This window comes from Pezoporus wallicus, unplaced genomic scaffold, assembly GCF_028554395.1.
Source record: "Pezoporus wallicus isolate ANWC-B61680 ecotype Strahan unplaced genomic scaffold, APGP_CSIRO_Pwel_v1 contig_593, whole genome shotgun sequence".
NCBI classification, from domain to species: domain Eukaryota; kingdom Metazoa; phylum Chordata; class Aves; order Psittaciformes; family Psittacidae; genus Pezoporus; species Pezoporus wallicus.
Window position 1 is genome coordinate 4,122,485 of NW_026642342.1, and position 25,471 is coordinate 4,147,955.

Consider the following 25,471-nt stretch of genomic DNA (forward strand, 5'->3'; position numbering starts at 1 on the left):
ATATCTGAGAGAAACTGCTGTTGGTGGTACTCAATGCTGTGCATGCAACAAGTACAAGTAATATGCTTACTACTAATTTTGTCATTTTCTTTTAACAGCTGGGATTTGCAGACCTAAATCTTGCAGAGTTTGCTGGATCAGGAAATACCACTCGTCGATGTTTACTGGAAGGTTATGATACCAAAAATACAAGACAGGATAACTCCATTCTCAAAGTAATTTGTTTTCTTTATGATACTTAAACTAATAAAGCAGAGAACAAATATTATTAAACACAATGAAATTTAAAGCATATTTGGTGAACCTCTTTCTAGAAGGAATGCTATTTAAAGTAAAAACATCAGCACTGTTTAGAAAGAATCATTAAAATCCATGCAGTCAAAACAGGATTTGTCCTATTCTTTGTAAAAGAGTTGGATAGCTGTAAAAGAAAAGCTTTCAAACGGTATTCATAGTCTAACAGGAATCGAACAAAGGAATAGGAAAGTATGATGAAAAAGTTAATACATTCATATCTATGTATAGTGATTATATCTTTAAGACTGGACAACTTCCTGTGCAGCTTTATAAGAGTGAATCTCCTAATTGGCTTATTTATGTATAAGCCAGCTTCAACACCTCAATGTCTTCTGGAACTTCCCCTTTTCTGTTTGATAGTAATGAAAGTAATAATTGGGGAGCATTGTTGCAAGAAACCCACCCTGCCATTCTCTCCCATTAATCCAAGGAGTATAAAAAATGGAGTAAGCTGCATAAACCTCAAAATCATTACATACAGAATGTTACAAGTGAATAAAAAAAATAATAAAAAAGTGAATAAAAAAAATTTCCAAGACACTAGGATTAATTTCTGACACTACTGAACACACTGTTTAAGCATGGACTATGTGATTTCTTAAAGACAGACTTTAAAAAGAAAACTTTTTAATTGATGGCTTTGACCCAGCTAGCAAGCCTTCTCACTGAATTATTGTCCTACAGCATTATTTACCCTTTTGTGGTTTTATTTACCTCTGGTGTTAGCACAACCAGCTCTTGTATGCTAGCTGTTTGCTAAACACTCTCGGCAAAGAACATAATTCAGCACCCACTATTTTAAACAATATTCTGTTTGCTCATTAATCTTTTAGATTTCCTGTCTCTTTATTTTTTCCCTTAAAGCCATTTTAAGCTTAATTAATTAATTAAAGCCATCTTAACTATTAATGATTCTAAGAGTCTTCTTGATCTATGTATCTTTTGCAGAATCTTGTACATGTAACTATGTTACCTTAAATGCCATTTTGTGTTGTCTGCATGTGTACTAGGAAAAAAAAAGCTAGCTTTTTTGCATACGTGTATTTACTTGCATATGTGAAGATGTCATTTTGTTTTAATTACATGTAAGATTTGTGGCAAGTGTAAGGTAGTGACATGACCATGTATCAGAGACCAACTCCATTTCTCTTCTTACAGTGGGTTTTTGTTTTATTCATGTGTAGGTTTTGATCAATATGCAGCTAATGTCTGGAGACCCATGCTTTAAAACGTAAGTTTAAAAAAAAAAATCTGTGCGGGATAGTGTTTTGGTCATACATTACATGTTCAGAATTACACTTCTAAGTTGCATTTATAAATCTTTCCAATCTGACAACAATATTAACAAAAAAAAAAAGTTAGAAACAAATGGGATGGTAGCTGAATAATGGCTAACATGGCAAAAATAACAGTAGAAGTCTCATAATTCTCCTTGCTGCTGAATACTTAGTATATTTTCTAGCAAACAATACTAGCCTGCAAACCTGTAAATAAATAAATAATGAAAACAAAAACCATATAGGAAACTGTTCCTACTGTGAGGTTATATAATTATTCTTGGTATGGGGTGATTTGATTAATACTTGTGTTTGGAAAATGTGCTTTTATACCTTTTATTCACAAGTCTCAGGTGATTTTAAAAGATTTATAAACAAAAAAAACAAAACAAAATAACAACTAGAAAAACCCACCAAACCCAAACCCAAAACCAGAAGTGTGATATGAGTTAGTACAAGAGAAAACACTTACAGATATTTCTCTGTTAGCAAAGACATTATGCAACTTAGTAAAAGATGCAAGAGGTAACATCTGAGGGGAGAGGTAGCTAGGAAAATACAGAGCGATGTATTCAGGATCCTTTGGCCTCATTGTCCTTAATCTATAGTTAATGAAATGATATATTTTCGCCAGAGCATGTTAGCTTCCATAACTAACCACAGAACAGACAAACTGTGCAGGCTAAGGAAAAACCTAGTCATGAGTAAGATGAAATTGTTGCTTTCTTTCTAATGGGCCATTTTGTTACGGGACACCTAAGCTGAGTGGATAGCTACGCTGAAACAGTGCCAGTGGCTACTGCTAACCATGACTTAAGTATCCTAATCAGTAGGAAGTGAAGAGCTCCCATGTCATTTGTATTATAAGAGATACTTTATAACAACCTGAAAGCCATTAATTCTAAGGATAGGCTTAGAAATACGTATAGAATCTGCTTCCATGAATGCAGTGTGGAAAACTCCTCAGTACTTGCCAAGATTCTTAATGCCATTGCTTTTCTGTAATTCACAATGTTGGTAGACTGGGTTCTTTGAAGTGTATGTGCTTTACAGTTCAATGTCAATCTTTTCTCGTTTTACATGACAGTGTATGGCAATTTTGTTTAGATCATGTTTAAATCAACTTAGTTGTATTTTACTTGTCACAAGATATTTAGGGAAGGGTTGATTACATAATTCCTTCAAAATAAACTTGATTCTAGTTTAACTCAATTTTTTCTACAGTTCCCTTCATTGACCACACTGTTATACTGAAACTAGAAGACAGAATCAAAATTCTTACCATAATATGTGATTACGCTGTGGAACTCCTTGCGTTGTGAATACTAAAAGCTCAAGAAAAAATTAAAACAAATTCCTGAATGAAAAATTATTGCAGGCTATTCATCATAAAACATCAAGTGCTCAAGCACTTACAAATGAGATACTGGAAGAATATTCAGGAGATGGGTTACTACCTGTGTCATGTTCTCTCAGCATCTGTTGTTTGCTGCTGAAAGAAACAGGACACAAGGCTAGACAGACCTTTAGTCTGAGACAACATCCTTGTTCTCATGTTGGCCCTTTCAAAAACAATCTAAAGCAGAATTCCAAGTATCACATATAGCTTGAAAAGAAAAAATGAGTTTAAGGAAAATAATCTGGAAAAAACCTGCTAGCTTCACTCCTGTTACGTCAATCTCAACTTTTTGTATAGGTTTGCAACCTTCCTTTATACTTTCAGACCTTACATTTCATCTAAGGTATCTGCCATTGTAAAGATATAGTGCTTGCTTACAAACTGCTACACTCAAACGCTTTTACTTCAGTATGGATTATGGTTTTTATTCAAAATATTATCATAAACTGATTTTAAATTCATCTCTTATCAGATTAATGTAAGCAATCAATGTCCCTCTTAATAATCCAATGACTACGGACAACAATCTCATGCACACTTCACCTGTAGCAGTGAACATATATTCAAGTCTTCTTTAAGTTAAAAAGATTGCAATTAAAGCGAAATGAGGCTGCAGCTCCAAGAAAAGCAGCACTGATCTCTTAACTCAGTCTCAGGTACAAGTATGAATTAGCTTATGATTTGTAGGTTTTAGCTAGTTTGAGGTAGGTTCTGGTGTAATTAGGACAATCAAGAACTCGAGTAGCAACTCGAGACCTTGTGCATTATTGCTGTAGCTGTGTCCTTACCATCGTTTCTGAGGAAATCTGAGAATGCTGCTTGCATCAGTCTAGCTCAGATGATTCACCACAGGAACTCTTCAGTGTCTGCTTGCACCATTAAAGACCCTTTCTGCTCTCCTAACCTTCAAAACGAACAGAATGCTGTAAAAGCTCATCTTGTGCTTACTGAATAAATAGTAAGATGGCATTAGCTGAATTTGATTGGGCAAAGCTTTTCTGTGTTGCTAGTTATTTAGCCCCTCTTGATTTACTTTTGAGTCAGAGCTATTAACAAACACATCACTGGTACTGATAAACAATTTCTCAAAGGCATCTAACTAATCATTAACCCTGCATACTAATAAACAATGTGTTCCTGTTCTTACTGGCTGGTACTGAAGGAGTTCAAATTAGTACCTAAATAGTTTTCTAGCTCCCTAGGAAAAAATCTCTAACTGAAATTATCCAGACTTGGCATTTTCTTACAAACTGATGATATAACCATCTCCTGGAAAGTAAACTTTCAACACAAGCAGAACAAAAAATTTATCTAATCCAGATGTCCTTCACAGAAGAAAAAAAAATAAACCTTAAAGCAATTACACGACTGAAATCAGCTACATATTTTATGAGGCAGCTTAGGAGGCTTGGTGTTTGATCTGGGGTGACATCCCTGAAAGCATTCAGTTCTTGCTTTCCTAACTAAGATAGGAAGTCACACAAGCATTGTATTTCTAGAAGCACTTTTTCTTTCTTTTCTTTAAAACACAAGGAGTGATATGTTACTTTACAAAGACAATATTTACTGAATATGTCAAATCTAAAAATGTTTAAAAAATCCATTTATATGCAGACTAATAGTCTGTTCCCAAAGTCAAAAATAACAAAGCATTAGAAAAACTGTAGGTAGGTAACATCTTGAAACGTATTTTAGTTGTACTTCCTTGCAAGAGAAGGTTACTTTAACTTTGCCATTTTCTAATTAGATTCTTTTGTACTAGTAAAACACAAACTTAAGAGGTCTAGTAATTTAAAAATATCCCTTTATGTCTTGGTATAAACTGAAACAAGCATTTAACCATTACACAAAACTTTTAAAATACTGAACCAAATATAAAATATGTTGTGCATGATGCTCTTTTTATTTTGCAGGAGGTAGAATGCAGAGTGGAATACACGGAGATGGTAACATTGGCCCCACTATTAGGAGAGGAAGGGTTGCAGCCCAGAATCTCCTCAGGTCTTGTAACAGAGATAAAACAAAGAACATCACAGTGTACAAGTCAAGCAGGCCAACTGTTGTTGCATGGTGTTTCATTTCTTAAACTTACCATCTTGTCATGTATTCCATGAAGTACTGTATTGTATATATTCTTAGCATGTAAATCAGCCTAGTTCATAGACTTAAATAATTAAGAACTTGAAAACAAGCACATATCACTCCATTAACCATCAAAAAAGGAAAAGACTTTCCAAGGAACCTGAAGGGTTGAGAGCTGAGCAGATTGATTTTATTTCTATATTTTCCCTTTTTTTATCTTTTTAACAGGGGGCTAGGTACCATATTTTCAGAAAAGTCACAAGCATATTAACTTGAAGCATAGTATAAATTATGCCAACTTACTTGAAAAATCTGTGCTGATCAATTTGAAGGAATTACAGCAGAATTAACGACGTAAGTACAACGAAACTTAACCACCTTTTTCTTACAGGCCTCCTTCCACAGGAATGTCTATAGCAATTGCTGGAGAATCAGAACCTCTTAATGAAGACAGGAAAGGTGGAGAAAACTTAAAAGTAGTACATCTGGGCATAGCAGGTATAAAATAATGCTCTTAATTTCTCAGTTCTTTTATAATGGCTTCATAGCTTCAAGGAGATGTACAAAATCTTAAAGGGATGATGACAGTTGGCCCACAAAGGGACCTTCTTTGGTTATTTGTTGAGACACACTCTCCTAGATGACATCAGTGGAATCTCTCTTTTTTACTTTTGTAACAGTTTATTTAATGGAAAGATCAGAAATTGGACTGATAGTTTACCTTCTTTTTAACATTTTAAATATTACATGTTCTGTGTGACACATTTTTTGATTGTTGTGGAATTGTATTTTGAGTGAGCATTTAATCTGGCCCTTGATTTACAATTTACAAATCATCGGGATATGTGTAACTTAGAGTGGTAAATTTTGAGTGGTAAAAGTTCTAAGTATTGTTAAAAACTGAAGTGGTTACTCTGAAATTCAGACTATTATAAAAAAAATACCATTAAACCACTCTATTACAAGTTGGAATTTGGCAGGGGGTTTGTGGGTTTTGTTTTTGTGAGATGTTTCATTTTCTGTGTTTTTTTTTTACAAGCTTCAGATTCTTAAAAAGCTCATTAGTTATTAGTTTCCACCATACACAGCTTAAGTTGTATTAACCACAGTTACTTTTTCAGCCAGAAAACATCTATCATACCATTCTACTATAATACCAAGGAAAGCATGGTAATCTCTTCAATGTCAACAGTAGACAAACCTAGAGTAACATTTCATGTAAATATTTCTAATCCAATGGTACTCTGTTTTACTTGGACAGAAACATGATACTTCTATATTTTTTTTAAGGAATGCGTATTTGTTAACATCCATGGTATTTTTGCAGCACTTGACTCTTCAAAGGGTTTGTAGAAGAGCAGTGTCAAATCCCTAATCCTTCTGGGAAATCAGACATTTGAGTCTAATCACAATTACAGACAAAGAAACAACAAAGCTGGCTTTAGCAACAGTATAACAGTATCTGATTTGCACATGTTGCAGATGTCTCGTCAAAGAGTGCCTCAGTCCCAGATGAACTTGGTGCAAGTGGACATTCCAGAACATCAAGCTATGCAAGTCAGCAGTCAAAACTGTCAGGTAGCTGTTAACAATTTTGTTGTGAATTTTAGGGTTTATTTACTTTCATAGTTCTAGACTGTAGTAAAGTATACTTTATGTGTTTGAAGTTGAAAGGTTTTCCTAGGCATTTCAGGTGTGTGGAGGGTAACATTTTTTCCTCTTAAAAGCACAATGAATTATCTGTTCAGATGTGAGACAACTTCTTCCCTTAGCTCCATCCAATTAATGATACATCTGAATGATATTTTTACCTCTTCCATGTGTAAAAACAAGTAACACAGAAATGAAGACTTAGCTCTAAAAGCTGAAGTGGAAGTAATGACACCAAGTCATTATATTTGTTAGGAAGCAGGAGTTAGAACAAAAAGGAAACAGCATGTGCTAGAATACAAAACACAAAGTGGATTGCCTAGCTGATGTATGCACATGCATTCCAAGGCTTTTGAAGTGTCTTTACAAAAAAAGAAAAAATTCTGCTTTCAGGATGGTAAAATATAAGTAATGATCTTGGCCCTCAAGAACATGCCTGACCTAGCTCTCCTGCACTTTCCCAACAGGATACAGCACATGTCACTCTAGAGCATCCAGTCTATCTGAACTCTCTCACAGGAGAAACACCTCAGAGGGTAGTACCTCAACAGGAATTGGAAGTATTCTGGAGCCATGTGACGAGTCTGAGCCAAAAGTAACTAATATCGACACATCTGTTAAAGATGCACCATCAGAAAAAGTCTGCAGGTACCTTTGACAGCCTTACCTAGCAGAAGTAAAGTACAATTTACTGTATCACTTCTAAGAGCCTAAATATATTTATTTTTGCAGACATCCTGTAAAACAAGACTCTGTGGAGTCACAGCTGAAGAGGGTTGATGCTACCAGAGTTGATGCTGATGATATAGTTGAAAAAATACTCCAGAGTCAAGACTTCAGTTTAGACTCAAGTGCAGAAGGTATGGAAATAAATAAGGAAGCTTAGGGGGTTTCCCTAAGCACATTACAGGCCCTAGGAAAATCCACTCTCTTTGTAGTCCCTGTTGCTTGTAGTCATAAGGACAGTGCACATGAATCACTAGATTTTCTCCTTTATCCTGTCTCCCAGAAGTTTGAAAGGCATGACTTAGGTAACTTTGGCAGAAAATTACTTTAAGCCTAGAAGGAAAAAAGCAGGGGCAAATCTACCTACAAAGGTAGTTCCTCCAACATACACCATATGAAGTTTGGTTCCTCATTACTTAAAGTATTTGCATCTCAGTGTATCAGTTACAAAACGGGTAGATTTAAAATGATGTAGTTTCACTAAGGCAATATTAAAGGAAGCTAACATGTTAATTCCCCTGCATTTTAGAAGAAGGCTTAAGATTATTTGTGGGCCCTGGTGGAAGCACTTCTTTTGGAAGCCATCATCTACCTAACAGGTATGTAGCATTAACAACCAATCCATAAATAATACGCAACAAAAATGCATCTTATACAGTTGTTCTGTACATACATCATTAATCATTGTATCTTTCTATTCTGTATCATTTAAAAGCACCAAAAGAACTAGATTTCCAGGCTTTAAAACAAAGCACATAGGTTAGTTCCAAAACAGAACTGATGTGCCAGCATTAGAATTATAACTTCCAGAGGTTCTGAAGAGTTTCAGTTCCAAAGTTTTCAGAACTGAGCAGTGTTTCAGTATGGACACAGGAAACAGGCACCAGTTTGAAATCTTAGCTCTACAGACTTACTACATCACTCTCTGGAGCTGGAAGAAAGTCTGAAGTGTTTTCTTACACATTTGCCTTTACAATATCCAGCTTTATACATCCTCCTGATAACAAGCCTGATTTTCTTCACTTTAATTTTGCTCACAACTCCTTCTGTTTCTCTACACTACACTATTCCTGATTCAAGGTCTTGTTCATCTTTCAACTACTGGTAGCCCTAAACTCTCTTCTTTAATTATCTGCTTCAGATTATTTTCTTGTAGTTGTTTTAGGAGAGATATTTTTCCTGTATCTTATCATAAGACCATCACTGTTGTTTTAAATACATTTATCTGTCTATGTGTAAATATATATATATAAGACAATTATCAGCATATGATATGACTGGGGTCAGAGCATAATGTTTAAGGAACTAAAGAGAGGCCCAACAATAACTTCTTCTCAGTAAGATTATTTATAATTCATTTTTACTGCAGTATAACACAAAACACTTTCATGTATTAAACTGTAGGTTACTCAGAGGCATGCTAATTCCATGTATTTTCCACCCTTCACATGTAGCTATTGTGGTACTAGCTGCTCCGTTGTTTTTTTTTGGGGGGGGGAGGTGGCTATTTGGGGTTTTTTAAACTCTGAATTCACTGGTTTGCGACACTTGCTGTTTAGCTTCCAATTAAATTGCAACTGAATTAACTTTTCCCAAACATTCTTTCAGAGTAGGATCTGGAGCGTATGAGCAAGTGGTGATAAAACGCTAGACTAGAATGACAAACAAGAGGAAAACTCAGGGCTCTGGCATTGGAACTTGGTGGTGTTTGTTCTGTTGCAAAAGTTGCCAAAGCCAAGATCAACTCAATGTGGTCTTTTCTTGAAAGGAAATGGAATGTCTCTTGCTCACAGAGCTTCATCTTCTGTGGTATGAAGGCAATGTATAGCTATGTATACCTTGTGCAAGTAGTTGGACTGTTTTTTAAGATCCACTTGATGTTAGTGGAATTGCCTGCTCTTTAAGTTGTGCAAAACATTTTTAGAAGCATGATAAAATGAGATTTCATTATTTCATACAAGAGATCATTTGTGGTGATGTACTTTGTTCATAGCTTCTTTTCTAGAGAAGATTCTTAAAGCTGGTCTTAAATGAACCTGAAGAAATTAATTACTCAATTTGATCCTACCTGCCATTTTAGTCTTACAGAACATAACTACTTCTATCAAGTCAACATTATTAAGTCAAAGTTCAGGCCTCCACAAAATAGCATAGCTATGTTTTAACATAACAAAAACCTCTTAAAAGTACTGATCATAAATTCATTATAAGGTTGAACTGTAGAGGTGAACTTCACATGCATTTAAAAGGAAAAAAAAAACAAACCAAAAACCAAAACATAATAGATCTAAACCAGGCAGTGACCAGTTCTGTTAAGTGTAAATGAAGTCTAAAGGCTTTTAATGCATGAAACTTGACATCTGTTTTCACGCAAGTGACAAAAGAAGTGGGATTTCACATAAAATACTAAGGCACAGTAGCGTATTATCAAGAAAGCTGGCTTGATTGTTAAGTCTGGATTTCAAAAGCTGCTTCCACAGAAACTCAAATAATGCATGAACCTTGAGATTCAATGGGATAGTACTGTTTACAAACCTAGTCAGTAGTTTACTACCACTTAGAACTTTTTATTGTAGCTGAATCCTTCACAGTTAGTGCTTTGCTTACGTGTTGAATGTGCCTTGCGGGATTAGGGAGGTATAGGGAAATTAAACCATTTACTAAGCAATTTTAGCTTTAAAACTAGGTAAACATCTATACTATTATCGGTATAACTTAAGAGAAGCACTTTATTGTAGACATACTCTATACTCTGAAAAAGTCTTACTGTGCAACAAATTTGTTGAACATTTCTTCCTTATCTGTCCACTGTTACTTTAAGGTCAATGTACTGTATTTAAATTTGCACAAATAATGATTTGCCTGACAGGCAAGAAAGCTGAAAGCTCCCTTAAAATTTTCAATAAGAAATATGAAAGACTCCATTTTGAAAGGGATGTGGTAGGCGACAGTTCTCATTCAGGCTTGGTGCTACTGTACTTAATTGTAAACTGCAAATTACTCATTTATTGGTAAGGCTTGAATAAAAATACAAATAGTGTGGAGATTTCTGAAAGTCCTGAATGTTTCAAAAATCTACTCTTTGACAACCTTTCACTGAAGTATAAGTAGGCCATATTTAATAGATTATATTAGGAAAAGCAGGCTTAGTTTTCCATAAATCCATAGAAGAATTATTACACCAATTTTTGGTTGGGGGGGGTAAGGAAATTTCAGATTTTAAAGCCTGAGTACTGTTACTGAATATGATTAATATAAGCTATTTCTCAGATATGGTACTTAAATACTTTTATTTCCTACTGTTAATTATAATCTTTTTACAGTGTTTTAATGGGCAAAATAATTAATACAAAGGTTATATTTTAGCTGCTCTTAATAGAAATGTGGTATTATCCGTTTCTGTCCTCCACAGGAATTTTAAAGAGAAACTACGTAACTGCTAATATACTATATATCTCCCAGAAAATAGTTTCTTTTCCTCTTACATAACTATTTTGTACCAAAAGAATCCTACTGCAAGCCAAAAGATGCATGATACTTTAATAAATTATTTGCTTTTAGCACTCTTGAACACTGCTACACTTGGTGGTAAATTTATTAAAACTAATAGTAGTTTAGATGGTAGCTTACTTAAGTTTACTAGGAAAAACAGGCATAGTTTGAAGAAAGCAGATTTTTAAAAAACATTGTATAGCCATTCATGCAATCCTTAAGGGTATTTCCATACCCTAGATTTTAACATTCTATGTTAAAAGACATAGCTAACTGCCACACATTGGGTATTTTGTTTACTGGAAACCAATTATTTTCTTGCCTGAGCAGATCTTTTAAATAGGATGGAAGTTTACATGGAAATCAAGCTTTAATAAAACTGTATCCTAGTAATTTATTGTTCTGACTTACAGCTACAACTCTATGAAGTGACTCTCTGATTGTGCATATTTTAAGTGGAATATAACCTTTATATTTAGATGTAGGATTTTTTTTGTAAACTGTGTTATAAGAATACTGGAGACTCATTTAGGAAACTGTTCAAGAAGTATTGGTGTTTTTTTTTTCACTGTATTTAAATGCAAATCTCTCAGACATTCAATAAACTCATGTCTTCAGCTTGGAATCTGTTACTTCATTCTGTCCTTTTTTAATGAAAAAATTATTAATTTAAGTGGAAGTTAGTCTCTATCTCAGCTTCCCTACAGCTTTTCAACTTTGAAGCTTACTAAACTTCATCTCTGGTCCCCAAAGTATTTAACAGCACTGTTATTAGTACATAGTTATTTATCTGTCTCTCAGAGAGGAAAAGTGATATGTCAGTTTACACAAATGAAAAATCAAATTTAAAGTGTGAGGCATAGCATTAAGTTATTGTTAAGCAGACTTTACAACTAGCAGTATTTTGGGAAAGTGAGGGTACTCTATATAGACCCTCCTGACAAAATCAATCCTCCTCAGTGAAGTGTACAGACTTGCTACTACTTAACTTTTTATGCAGTTTGTATAACTTTGTAAATTACTTTCTTATTTATCTAACTTATTTGGAGTATTTTCTCATCAATGTATTCAAAAATAACCAAGCCTTTTTGTACTGCAGTAAGCACCTGTTCTTAAAAAAAAAAAACTAGACTGGTGAAAATTGCAGCTAATTTTAATACAAACTGTTTGGCACTCGGATCAGTTCAATAATCAACACATTGTATATAGCAAGGATTAAAAGAAGTAACTGTACCACATACAACCAACTCTAGTCTCCACTGTCTTTCAGTACAAAGAAGACAATGTTTCCAAAATTTCAGCAGAATATCCCAGAATTTCTTTTGTAGTTGTTGTCTCTCTTCTGGTTTTATGAATCAACAGGTTCCTTACAGGATAAAAGGCAAATTTCATCAGCAAACTAATACTTCAGTTTAGGATCTCACAGTGGAGAGTTCTCCAGAAGCACAAAGTATACATGTATATACATAAAATACTCATAGCTGCTAGTCACTTCACTGAATACCAGCAGCTGCAAATATAATCACTAAGGGTTTTATTAAAATGTTTTGCTTTTTCTACCTCCATGCTTTCAGACTGTTTTAGTGACATTTATATTGTAAAGGAAATGTGTCATTTAGACATTTTTTTAGTCTGGAAGGAAAACATCTCGTGAATGAAAATAAGGCTATGCACCAATGTTACATACACACATATGCCATATTATATATGTGCATATATATGGCAATGGGAAAACCATTGTTGTGATATGGGATAAGATTTTCCCTTGATACTACATAAAAAAAAAAAAGCAGAGATGAAGTACTTCAAATACTGTCACTGAACACCAGTGGATTTTATAGACATTCTGCCATGAGAAAACAGAGACAAAGATTAGCATAGGAAACGTTATGTTCTGTAATTCTTGAAGCAAAATGAGTAGCTCTGCCTTCTCCCCACCCAACTGCTCATTCTGGCCTCCTCTCATCTTCCCACTGCAAGTTTCTGTGACAGATTACTTGATTCAATTCCCTGTGTGGCCTCACAGCAGGATCTGCCAAAGCAAAACACCTCATAATATGCCTGTTAACATTTCTGTGGGACCGGCAATTCCCATTACTGCTTCCTTGTTAAAAGCTAGAAAACAGGAACTAACTGTTTGGGGCGTTTTTATGTGAAATCTCCAAGCAAATGCTAGCAAACCTTTGCCCAACTACAGAACTCTATGTAGAAGTAAAAAGTCCCAACAACTAACCATTATGAGTCACACAAATTCCAGTTGTAACTGAATGATCCAAGCCTCCCTTACCAATAAAAAGATAACAAGCATGAAATAGAGTCTAAAACCATGAAAACCCATGGCCAGCAGGACAGAAACACAGAGGTTCACCAGCTACCACATCCATGTGTTTGAGAACTCTCTGGTGGAGACAGACAATTAACTCCTCCAGCTCTCTCCACTAGGCTGCAGGGGTTTATTTATTTAGATAACTGAAGCAGTATCTTTAGGATTTATTTATACCACTTCCTCACTTTGTTGTTGTTAACTTAAAACAGCGATAAGAAACATTCTGTTCAGTTATTTGACCTATTGACTTGCATGATAACCTATCAAGTTATACCCGTTATAGTCAAAGTACTGCACTATTTTTTTGGTTTTCTGTGGTCTGGGGTTGCTTTTGGGATTTTTGGGTTGTGGGGAGTGGTGTGGTTTTGTTTGTTTGGGTTGTTTTATTTTGTGTGTGGGTTTTGTTTTTTTTTTTTTGTAGTGGTGGGTTTATTTTTATTCTACTTTATTTGGTTTTTAAAGTTTTGAAAAAACTAAGGGTGACCTGAGATGTGTGTGCCATCTCCTGGTCAGTGATATTGTCACAGCCATTCTAGAACATTTCACCTTCATTACCTTCCTTTCAGCATGCTCATTTGAGACACCAGAATTCACCTTTTGTCAGTTTCAAACTGCAAGAAGTGAGAGACAATAAGTACTGTGGTTATTCACAAATATACATAATAGTTTAATCAAAAGACCAACCTGACAATGAAGAGCTATGCACAGTGAATCCTGTGAAACAGTTTAACTGCTCCTGAAAAAGCTGTTCAGTTCTTTAACAAAAAACTTACTTAACATTGATTTAAGCCAGTGGAAACCTGGTAAGCTAACACACAAAATAGCTTATTTCAATAAAAAACAGCAATCTCAATTTAAATGTTTATTCTCTAAATAATACTTTTGTATATGCTATGTAATAGCATCTTCAGTTTGATAGGTATACTAACACATAGGTATACTAACAAACATTGAACACATGAGGCCAAACATCTGCAATCTGACTTCAAACCTCTCCCAGGAAAGGCATAAGCAAGAACATTAAAGATTGGCATTTGCTATAGCTTAGCTATCATTAAAAACTAAACTAACAAGGGGAAGAGGACCCATGAACCCCTTAAAAACTGGATTACTGTTTAGGCCCCTTCACATTAGTCTATCAAATATTCACATAAACCATTTTCCAAGTGTAGCTACAAAGAGGGTACACTGTTGTGGAAAACCAAGCAGGTATTTGTATGCAGTTGTCAGTTCACAAGACAGTCCTGTAGTTAGACATTACCCAAATACAAAATTCAAAGCAAGTATCATTCCAAATCTGATGGAAGAAGAGGAGCATCTCTTTTCCTTATTTTGAAGTGATCAATCATGCTACAAAGTACACTAAACATAGAATGTTTCACGAGGAAACAACACAGGAAGAAGTACGATTGTAAAAAAAGAAATCTTTTAACTATAATAAACCATAAAGTGAACTGCAGAGATCTCTTCTCATAATAAACCAATGCAACTCTCAAACAACTATACTTCTTAGTGTCCTAAAAATATTTACCAATTCTGAATTTTACACTTATGTTAACATACCAACTATGGCAAGTTCATATCACAATGTAAAAAGAGTAAAACCATTCTAAATATTGTATTAAAGATGAATTCTTAAAAATCTAAATTGAGTTTTTTCATAACTGCTGTCCAAAGGGCATTCAGAAGGGAAGGAGCAGGAGATGGGGAGTGGGGCCTTCAAGGCAATGGGACAACTGCTTCTCCATTACATGAATCCTAACTTCTGAGTGGATGCTTCCATCAAACCACAGTCCTCACCTGATTTCTCACATAAATCTGGTTTATAACAGCTGTACGTCAACTGCTGAGAATTTCATTCCTGGCACATGCACCCTTCATGCTTTGTAACTGGGGGAGATTCATCAATAAGTCAATAGTAAAGTCACTTCTGAGCCATTAACACATACTAGCACTATCAGGTCTACCCTTGCTTCTTACACCATTTAATTACAGAGCACTGCAGATCTTTCCCTGATTCTCAACCTATTACAGATTCTGTACCATTTCTCAACTTAGAGAATTACAGGTGCCTTTTCCCTTTATGTCTAACCTTTTCCTTAATGATGAGAAGGAAATTAAAAAACTGAGAAGGTAGAATGCACCTATATTCAAAAAACAGCCCTTACACAGAATTTGTTTTCAGGAAGTTGTGAAACTTGCATGTTTCATAAACGTGGAACCAGTTCTGATAACAGCAGCTCATTCCAAGCTGCCAAATGACATTGTGAAGCATGCACAAAATAAGGCCTTTTAGTTAACCATCTCTTTACTCATAAGAAACACTAAGTAGAGGTATTAAAATTACTGGTGAAAAAATCTGGGTATCCAAAGAAGCTTAATAACTGCAGTGCTTTGCTTCCTGTATGAAAAAGCCAATCTTAGGAAGACACAAATTTTGAAGGATGCACAAGCCCATCATCTAACATTTGCTTACTGTGTATTACACATGCAGTTCAGCTCTACTTAAGTCACCTTAGCCAAGCCAGTAAGCTCAACTATTTCTAACATGTCTGCCTTTCACGTCTGCTGAATTTAAGACTTTTTTAGACAACAGCTATATGAGGAAATAGAAAATTTTTCCAAGTGCAAAGGGGCCAGGTCAGCATTCACAGTGACAGAACTTTTTGTTTGGGTTTTTTTTTTTTGTTTCCTTTTTAAACAGAGTAGTCAAAGATACCAGTTTCAAATAAATTAATTTCAGCTTCTGGAAAGCTACATGATGCAAGTTATTTCCCAAGGAGCAGTTACCAAGAACCTGGATAAAACAACAGGGCTAAATCTACCTTTTATTCCAACCTTACATCCAACATCATGGTACTCTTCCCAAGTATGCAATTTACTGAACAAGAAGCATTTGCAGCATATTCCAATTTATCAGAACAGTATCTGGTTTTCACAAAGGCCAAGTATGGGCTTATCTTGAAAGCAGCATCTAAAAATTATATCTTATTCAGGAAAAACTTGTCAAACCTACGCCCAAGTCATATTATTCAGCACAATAATATAATTGTGTTATTAACTATGCTTAGAACTAACAAAAGATTATCAAAACCAATCTAGTCATGACAGCTACAATACAATAATAGAAAACAAGGAGAAATACTTAAACTTTTTCTTCACAGGAGTTAATTCCCCGATTTTAGCCTGATGCTCTACTTGAAAACCTTATGAGTTACTGTGATCTTTGTCAGAAGCACTCATCTTCACTACATGAGAGAGGTGCTGATGGATGAATACTGGAAAGTTTATAAAAGATTTTTTCATTCTAGTTCACATACAAAACACACCGTTTCACTGACAGTTAAAAAGTATTTCATTATTTTAACAACTTCATGAGAAATTTGTTATTTAACTGCCTTCATATTCAGTATTGAGCATTACAGCAGAGCCGTCACTGCTTAATGTGACCTGGCCAGCAACAAGCTTGCTTAACCTCTCAAAGGTACCACAAAGTTGATTTACTCTGGGAAAAGAAAAGATTGTTGCAAGAGGTATATAAACCACATTTCCACTGACAAATGATTCCATGCTTTTTTCAACAGCCAGTTTTCCAAGATCTTCTGAGAAGCAGTTCACTGAAGGCTGGAATTTGGATTTTCTCTCAGTAGGATCATCATTATACTCCCCATGTTCTGACATTAAACAGTTCAGCAGACTTTGCTTAATGATTTGTGCTGTGAAAATAACTTCTCCAACCACTGCATTCTGCAGGTACTTCTCATCCTCAAGACTTGGATACACTGCTTTGAAGACCTTTATAGCACACGACAACACAGAACAATATTTGCTTGTCAAAAAGAGCTTCTAAAATGTGAACATGATTTTTAATTCAATCCTGTTTTGCTTACTACTTTAAACATCTTCACATAACAGAAACACTAGACAATATGACTATGTATTACAACTACAATGGCAATCAGGTTAACAGAACTTTAAAAAAAAAAAATCAGGTTTATATCTTCAATCTATACTTGTAGATCAAGCAAGGTGAAAACCTGCAATTCTTCAATTCTTTTTAATCACTCTCTTCTTTTCCACATTGCTTATTCTAAGACTCTGGTAACAGTTCCACATCTACACAGATTCTAAACTACTTCTGAACTGTGATCTGGAAACCAGGATTGCAGCTCTGTCTTTCATTCTGCTTCCAGAGTAAAACATTAAATATGCTCTCACAGATGCAAAAACTGATAAAAAAAGCCCACCTCTAACATCAAAATCTGTGAACTTGTACTGTGTTTTACACTGAGATTAACTCCAAGGCAGTTAAGGAAACTAAGCAGTCTTATTCCCATTAGTTTACTAGGAAGTGCCAAGTGCCTTATACCAACACACAACCACTGAAGCTCCAGAGTCTATAACTCTGTCCTCTTACTTTCTGATTATTTCTTGAAATGTTGATTTATTAACATGAATTACTTAAATAAAAACTAAATTGATACTAGACATTTGATGAGATATAAAAGTCTTAAAGGACACCGATGTCAAAATTCCCTCCATAATGACAGAATACAATAAAACCAACTTCTAGTACATGTGAGTCACCTAGACATATATCAAAGTTTGATGAACATTACAGACCACTTAATTCTATTAAGGGCAGTAGATGACAGGTAAAATATCAAATGTACAGAACATCTTCATAGCTTGGAAACTATTAACAGACATTCACCTATCTTCACATTTCACTTCAGGTCACAAGTCACTCGAATATACATATGACTCTTTAAACAAAGAGAAATACTAGAATATGTTCACTGAACAAGTAATTTAAGGCCTTCTAAGATTCAAGGAAAAAAACAACCCAATGAAACAAATCAATATACTTTGCTTTTTGCATTGTTACTTCATGTTATCCTCCAAAAAAGAAAAAAATTCCCTTTGATTTATACCACATGGCACTTAGATGCACTGGGCTTTGTTGGTGTGACACACTGCAACACACAGCAGAGGACTACACACAAAAAATTATCTCATGTTATCTAAAGGTAAAGCCATTTAGCACTAAATAGCAAAAAGGTTTCATGTGTACAGCCAGAGAACAGGTTTCTTGGAAAGATCCCATGCCTCTACAAAAATTAGAACTCTCTACCTGAATACAGAGAATAGGGTGTAATAGCAAATGTTAACAAGTACGGCAAACCACACAAAATAGGTCCTGTCAATCCAATTTCTGGGAAATGCCTTGTTTCTCATAATATATTTGATAAGACTATGCATTTTTTGCAAAACATACACCACTATGGTTTTTATTTTTTAGGTACCTAAAAAAAACACCTGTTAACACCAACAACCACATGATGAAAGTAAATATATGATTAGAGGAAAAACTAACTGTCATAGAATGCCTGGAGGAAAGAGAATTTTCATTCTAAGGACATCACTATGTTAATGTAAGAATGATCATCCATATTGCTATTTGGCAAATAACCTAAAACTGTAAGGCCTTTATACAACTAGAAACACAAATCATGTACTTAGGACTTCTGATCTGACTGTGTTAATCAGAGCCAAGATTGGATAGTAACAGTAGTCCACAGTAAGAAGACCTTTACAGCCAGGTCATACTGAATTTTACCCTTTGGTCACCCTCCTAAAGGGGGAAAATAATACTTACGGTTTTGTAAACTGTTTCAGTGGGTTTCTCAGACTGAGTGGATACACTGGTTTGAGGATATTTTTTAACAAACACACCTATTTGAGTACAAAACCCAACATACTCCATTCCTCTTGGTGGGTGCCCCACACCAGTAAATTCCACCAAGTAGCCATGGCGTCTAGCAGTCTCTAGAGCCCTAAGAAACACAAAACATTCTGGTCATACTAAACATTCATGTTTTAATGTGATAAAGATGCATTCTCTAACAGAAGCAAGACCCCAAGCCTGTGAATGCTTGAGCAGATTTTTTTTTTTAAGCAATATTCACATGCCTGAAGATAGGCACTGTCAAAATCTGCTGAATCAGAGCTGTAGTTATATGCCTACCCCAGCCTGACTCATTTAGTACTGGTAATTTAGGAAACCAAACATGACTTATTTCTCAAGTATCTGCATAGAATATGCATGTTCACAGCTACATACTGTCTTAAATACACTGAAAGCAAGCTAAAACCTACCAATTTTAGAGAACTATTTGAAAAGAACTCTTAAAAGACATACACACCACAAAACAAGAGACCAATTGATAGGTAAGAAAAGTGAGGTTTGTTGCAAATGCACAAAGAATGAAATCTACCTAATCAAGGTTACAACAGTGTACATGACACCTAAATGAAAACCAATCTTCTAGTACTGCACATTAGCCAGTGTGAAAAAAGCGATGGGGCAGGGAAGTAAAATGGTACTACCTACTCAAATCATTCTCCAAAAAACTCATTCAGCAATATCAATATTTTTTAATTCACATGCATCCAAAAGTAGAACCTAAATTTACTTTAGGTTGTATAAGCAGTCTCTAAGGTATTCATCCTTTAGCTAATAATGCAAGCAGGTTTTAGGATCATTATTTAGGGGAAAATATACACCTCAAGCTTTGCAGAACTACATAGTCAAAAACCACTCCATGCTTCAAAATCTATGGCAGAAAAAAAAACCACTAATTTAAGGGGCAAATTTTTTAAGATTGTTTATAACTAAAAGTTAGCTACTGAGGTGTGGCATCCTTTCTGTACCATGTATTTTCTTCCACAACTGCCTGACAGCTGAATGATAACACAGGATATATATCCTATTCCCTCTGTTTTTATTTCATCTACTGATACTAGACTAACATACAGCTCATGCAACCCTCTGTTCTGTACAGATGCTTTGCATAGAATCTGTCATTGAGCAAAGACCCACTAAACTATCCTGAACCTCATTCAACATGCTATGCTACTATGAATATTTGATACATCTATTGGCATGCTCTTACAGAAAGATCTGGACTAACAGAACACTTTGATTATACCAGCATACGTATTGAGCACATTCCTTGGGGTTTTAGGAAGCATTTCTATAGCAGGCTATTATTATGTACAAAGGTTAATTATTACTTTACACTTTAAACATATTCATTGTAATTAAGGCATACAAAAACGTTTAAAAAATAGTAAAAAAATAAAAGTTTTAAACATTTTTTGCAGATTATTTACAGTCAAAGAAAGACAACGACCATCTTAAAATACAAGCCCCACAGAATATGCTTACCTGTTTATAACAGCAAAGAAATGTTTCACCAAATCAGGTGTGAAAGTCCACTGACACCAAACCACATATACAAACCATTTGAAAACGCATAGCTAGTCCTTTCTCGCACTACTGAACACTCAAAGCTGGGTGGCTGTGATATTCAGCAAGCTTACCAGCGTTGAAACTGCAACTGTGTCCATTCAAATTTGTGGTCTGGATCTCTGAATAACTTCACTCGTGGAAGTAAAGGGTTGAATTCAGAATTTGGAGTACTGATAACAACCCTGCTTGGAGCCATGAAACCAAACACCACTTCAGGAAACTCCTTCAGTTCCGGTTCTTCCAGGTGCTCTATTCTGTAAAGGATAAGTTTATGTATGTGTTTAAGAACACCCTACTATATCTTAATCTTCTTAACAACCAGTCAAAAAACCCTAAACCCGTATCTGTACCTCAGAATTTTAAGCCTAGCACTGCAATAGTGGCATTGTCACAGACAAAAACCTCTAAGCTGCCACTCAGCCACAGTGCCAATTTCCTCCTTCATTGTGTACTTTTTCCATCAATATCTTTTCCTGCCATTAAGCTAGCACCACATCAGTTTCTTAGTATGCTTAATTTAAGCACAAGTTGGAAGATGACATACTCTGCTACTCTCTTCATTGTAAGGTTTGATCAACTCTGTTTCTAATACAGACAAATTCCAAACCAGGCCCTAATGAACTTAGTATGTTGGCTTAATACTCACAGTTCAATGCACGTTACCAAGTCAAAACCAAGCATGCAAGGATCTTTATGGGCAACTGAACCATGATGCAAGGTAACAGTTAGGGATCTTTCACGTGGTTGCAAATAATCACCAGGAAGAGGAAACAACCTATGCCTACAAAGGTATTGAAAATACAATGTTACAGAAAGGACCTTAGGGCAAGATAAACTGTGCATGCAACTGAACTAGCTAACCCCTTACACAGACCCCTTGCAAATCTCAAAAAGGTTAACAATTTTACAGGGATTTACAAAAAGCAAAAAAACTTTCTAATACAAACACTTTTTATGACTATCTACAGCGAGACAGAAAATCCAGCAGTTGTCCTTTACCTACAAAACTTTCTGCTGTACTCTCAAGCTATTTGGAAAGATGCTTGTAATTTTTACAGTAGCTCAGCTCTAGACCTAGTTTAGAGGAATTTGGGGGAAATTATCAGGCAATCATATTGACTGATTTTCCCAAATAAAAACAACTAAAATGTATGAGCAAATTTCATTCTGAAATACTGCATCACACAAAACACACAAACATGAAATGTAATACCTCGCAGTCCCGGGGTAATGCTTGGACTTGATCATCTTAAACGTCTCTTCTAACATAGCTGATTCTACAAATTCCATGGTACTCAGATAACATGCAAATTTGTAAAGTACCTTCACAAATGCTGTATTTCCCATGTGTACACAACACACCTTCAGGGCTATTCCATGACTTGGATCTCTGCCACGTAAGGTGATGTTAAGCACATCTACAGCCAGCTGCACGGACACAGGTGCAATGTAGCTAACAACAATAGATATCTCTTCATTTGCCAAGCTGGTATTTCCACATTTACCCTTATTTTGACTTTCTTTACATAAAACAACATAACATGCCACCAGGTCAAGCCAAACACAAACCTTAAATTAACAAAATGCAAGAGCTTACATTTTCTCTTTCATTACACTTCCACAGATATCTACCCCAGCTAACACTTCAATGCAACTGCAGAATTTCAGCATACAAAGAAGCGTGCAGTCAGCACATCCTAAATCTGCCACCTGTAAATTAGATATTAATGTGTCAATGCTGTGCATTTCCAAATAATTTCACCGTTCATAACAAATTTTCTATTTATTTCAAAGTAACTCTTTAATGATAAAATGAAGCATTTCAAAATCATAACCAAAATGTACAGCTGCAAGCAGGATTTGAAATTTCTTTGAAGACCCAACAAGATACTTTAAATGCATTAACTTTCTGTTTTTACAGCTATAAGCAAGCACACATAGAACATTCCACTGACTCTGAAGATTATCTTCCACATGAGTAACAATAAGGTATTGTTTCAAGCATGAAAGCTGTGGCAGTTTTCATGTTCACTGTTTTTCACTGGACTGCTCTCCATCCAAACCACTGTGAATACAAACCAAACCCCACTGTTCTTTCTCAGTCCAAAGTCAAGGTTGGAGGGCTCAGCTCTTGATGCACAAGTCATGAGTTGTTTCTATTCAGCCTACCTCTAACCCTGTAGGTAAACAAAGTTTACACACACACAACATTTTACATCCCAAGTCAGAAAATTCAAACACTTAAACAAAAATGCAACATTCATTGTTATATCTAAAAGCAGATCTCAGTGCCATGACCTCTACATCTATGAATACATAAATGCACCGCTACAGTATTTCTCATAAATTTCTTGCATGCTCCTTAAGACATTAACACCATTTTCAAACCTATACCTGAAGACAGAGGTATTCTGCAACTTCTTGCATTTTCAGAGGATGGACACATTAGAAAAGAGTGGACAATACACAACACCATGTATATAGTTTAACTTACTTAAATTTTCAAAATGAGTATCAAAACAACAGCCCTGGGGGGCATAAGGGTTATTACTGAAATACCTAATGACCTAATGTCTTTTTTTTTTGCCTTAAATTTTTAACATAAAAAGACAAAACATACCAACCTTCTTAGGTTTGTATTTCCCCACTAAATCTTTAACAAACTGGTAACGTTGTCTGTACAAAGGAGGTGTAAATTTAGTAAATCCTGTAAACTTTTCTTCCTTAAAGCTCTTATCCATAATATTTTCCTAATACTGAAATAGAAAGGTAACACTTATCTTTCAGATTACTTTACAACATATGAAATTACAGTTGGCTGTTTTCAGCAATTCATAATTAAGCAGAGGTAGACTTGATCCCCATTCTATCCAGAGAACGTCAAAACCATAGCATTTAGCAAGATTAGGCACTAGCTGCTCCCTCCACATATGATGCAAGTAAGGTTTTAATGAACCATTATATATATACATGCAATCATTAAACAAAGTTACATAATTTATCACACTCTATCCAGCATACCTACCTAGTGTTTACACAGCTACAGCTTATTTCATCTTCCTTAACTCTTTTGGCAGGAGAGGAAAAATTGGTAATTTCTCACTGAGGTGCCTGCTTTCTTGCCTCTCACCTATTATTTCCTTTATCTTGCAACTCAAATTACTTTGTATCTAGAATTGTGTACAGGCAGCTCTATACAATTTCTACAATGGAACAGTCAGTAGAAAATACCTGAATAACTACTATATAGCACAAAAAGCAATGCTCTGCTGGGCCTCAGCTTTAGATTTACTATGAGCTAAATCTTGTTATTAGTGCCTGTATTTTATAAATTAACATAATCCAACACGGCAGTAAGAGTCACAGCCGTTAGTGCAATTCCAACTCTCCCACCTTTTACTAAAAACTACACTCCAATGCACATAAATATTGAACAAGAAATACCCCCACTAAACTTAAAAATAAGGCCTTAATGAACGATGACGGAGCTCCCACGGGAATCGCATTAAGTAAAAGACCGTGGGCACAGAACTCCCAGCTCACCACCGGCTCTAATGAACACCAGGCTCAGCTAACCAAAGCAACTAGGCTGAGCCTGCGGACAACGTGAACACACCATAAGGTCCTACATATGCAAATGTAAATCTATTTTAAATATATATATATATCAAAAGAAGAAGCGGCCTCAGTGTTCGGGACAATCACACATCTCCCCAGGAGCAAAATAAGCCTGCTGAGGAGCTCGCTCGCAAGCGCCCACCTCCAGGCCCCTACACGCTCCACGCCCGTAGGCTGCGCCGCGGCCCTCCCCAGACTCTGCACAAGCTCGGCCGCGGCTACCTCAGCCCTCGCCAGTGCTGCCTCAAGGCAGCCACGCCAGCCCGGCGCTGGCCCTCCTGTCTCTCCAAAGGGCCACCCTCCGCAGCGGCCACAACGTGTATGGCGGAGCGACGCTGGCCTTCCCCGGCCTCTCGATAGCTTTCCTTTCAACCCCTGCCCTTGCCTTTAGGCTCCCCCGCACCCCTCCCTCCATTTTCTCTCCCTACCTCGAGGAAGCAACCACCTACCCTGCGAAGAGAGCGTGCGGGAGCCGAGGGCAGGCTCTCGCCAGAGCACCTAAGAAGGGGCGCCTGTGTCAAAAGCTCTCCACCCCGTGCGGGTTCTCGCAGTCACACCTACTCCTTCGGGCGGAAGCGCCTCGACTCTCCGTGGTCGTCGGGAGCGCTGGGAAACCGCTACCCTTTAACAGGGAGCTAGGTGTTCCCATCCCGAGCTGCAGCTCGCCAGAACAGTGCGGCAAAACCTCTATTTACCTCTTTTAATGTAGGGTGGTGTCCTCTAATGTTTAACGGAACAGGAGCACAAGTGTGATGAGGAACACCTGAGGGAATTGGGGCTCTTTAGTCTGGAGAAAAGAAGGCTCGGGGGGATCTTACCCTCTCTACAACTACCTGAAAGGAGGCTGTAGTGAGGTGGGGGCTGGTCTCTTCTCCCAGATAACAAGTGATAGGACAAGAAATAACGGCCTCAAGCTGCACCAGTGGAGGTTTAGATGGGGTATTAGGAACAATTTCTTCACAGAGCCAGTGCTCAGGCACTGGAACAGGCTTCCCAGGGAAGTGGTGGAATCGCTGTCCCTGGAAGTATTCTAGAACTGTATAAATGAAGCCTTTAGTGACACAGTTTAGTGGTGGACTCGGCAGCCCTGGAGTAAAGACTGGACTTGATCTTAAAGGTCTTTTCCGACCTGGATGATTTTATCATTACCAGCACATGAGCACCCAGAGATCCACCTGTGCCAGCTTCCCTCAGTGTATTAAAAGGTGACTGGAAGTAGTGGTGGCCACTAATTTTTATACTAAAAAGGCAAAATCCTCTTCCTGATCGTGCTGGTACTGCCAGGTGCT

General features: G+C 36.3%; 2 protein-coding genes across 4 annotated transcripts in view; one reads left to right on the forward strand and one right to left on the reverse strand.

Annotated features, from left to right (window-relative positions):
- Window positions 1–17,162, forward strand: part of EEIG2 (EEIG family member 2) — a 35,692-nt gene extending 18,530 nt beyond the window's left edge. Inside the window, exons 4-11 of one of the 3 annotated variants that reach the window (XM_057429071.1) lie at window positions 99–215; window positions 1,482–1,528; window positions 5,447–5,553; window positions 6,538–6,633; window positions 7,173–7,353; window positions 7,438–7,565; window positions 7,961–8,030; window positions 17,003–17,162. In XM_057429071.1, coding sequence (XP_057285054.1) covers window positions 99–215; window positions 1,482–1,528; window positions 5,447–5,553; window positions 6,538–6,633; window positions 7,173–7,353; window positions 7,438–7,565; window positions 7,961–8,030; window positions 17,003–17,099 — 843 coding nt within the window. In that variant the 3' untranslated portion in view covers window positions 17,100–17,162. Of the gene's footprint in view, window positions 1–98; window positions 216–1,481; window positions 1,529–5,446; window positions 5,554–6,537; window positions 6,634–7,172; window positions 7,354–7,437; window positions 7,566–7,960; window positions 8,031–9,039; window positions 9,698–17,002 lie in introns of those variants that run through there. The other 2 variants (XM_057429073.1, XM_057429072.1) reach the window with 2 other exon arrangements.
- On the reverse strand, window positions 16,640–23,345 carry HENMT1 (HEN methyltransferase 1). Its single transcript, XM_057429074.1, has 6 exons — window positions 23,189–23,345; window positions 22,162–22,274; window positions 21,211–21,345; window positions 20,636–20,818; window positions 18,909–19,086; window positions 16,640–17,044 (listed from the first exon to the last, which is right to left on the reverse strand). Exons 1-6 carry the CDS (start codon window positions 23,303–23,305, stop codon window positions 16,640–16,642), a joined length of 1,131 nt encoding a protein of 376 aa, XP_057285057.1. The 5' UTR covers window positions 23,306–23,345.
- Between the last annotated feature and the right edge of the window lie 2,126 nt (window positions 23,346–25,471).

Coding starts and splice junctions, on each gene's coding strand:
- HENMT1 (XM_057429074.1), bottom strand. CDS start 23,305: ATGGATAAGAGCTTTAAGGAAGAAAAGTTTACAGGATTTACTAAATTT. Junction 21,346..22,161: donor AGTGTAATGAAAGAGAAAAT/GTAAGCTCTTGC, acceptor ATACCTTTGTAG/GCATAGGTTGTTTCCTCTTC. Junction 20,819..21,210: donor TTGGTAACGTGCATTGAACT/GTGAGTATTAAG, acceptor TATCCTTTACAG/AATAGAGCACCTGGAAGAAC.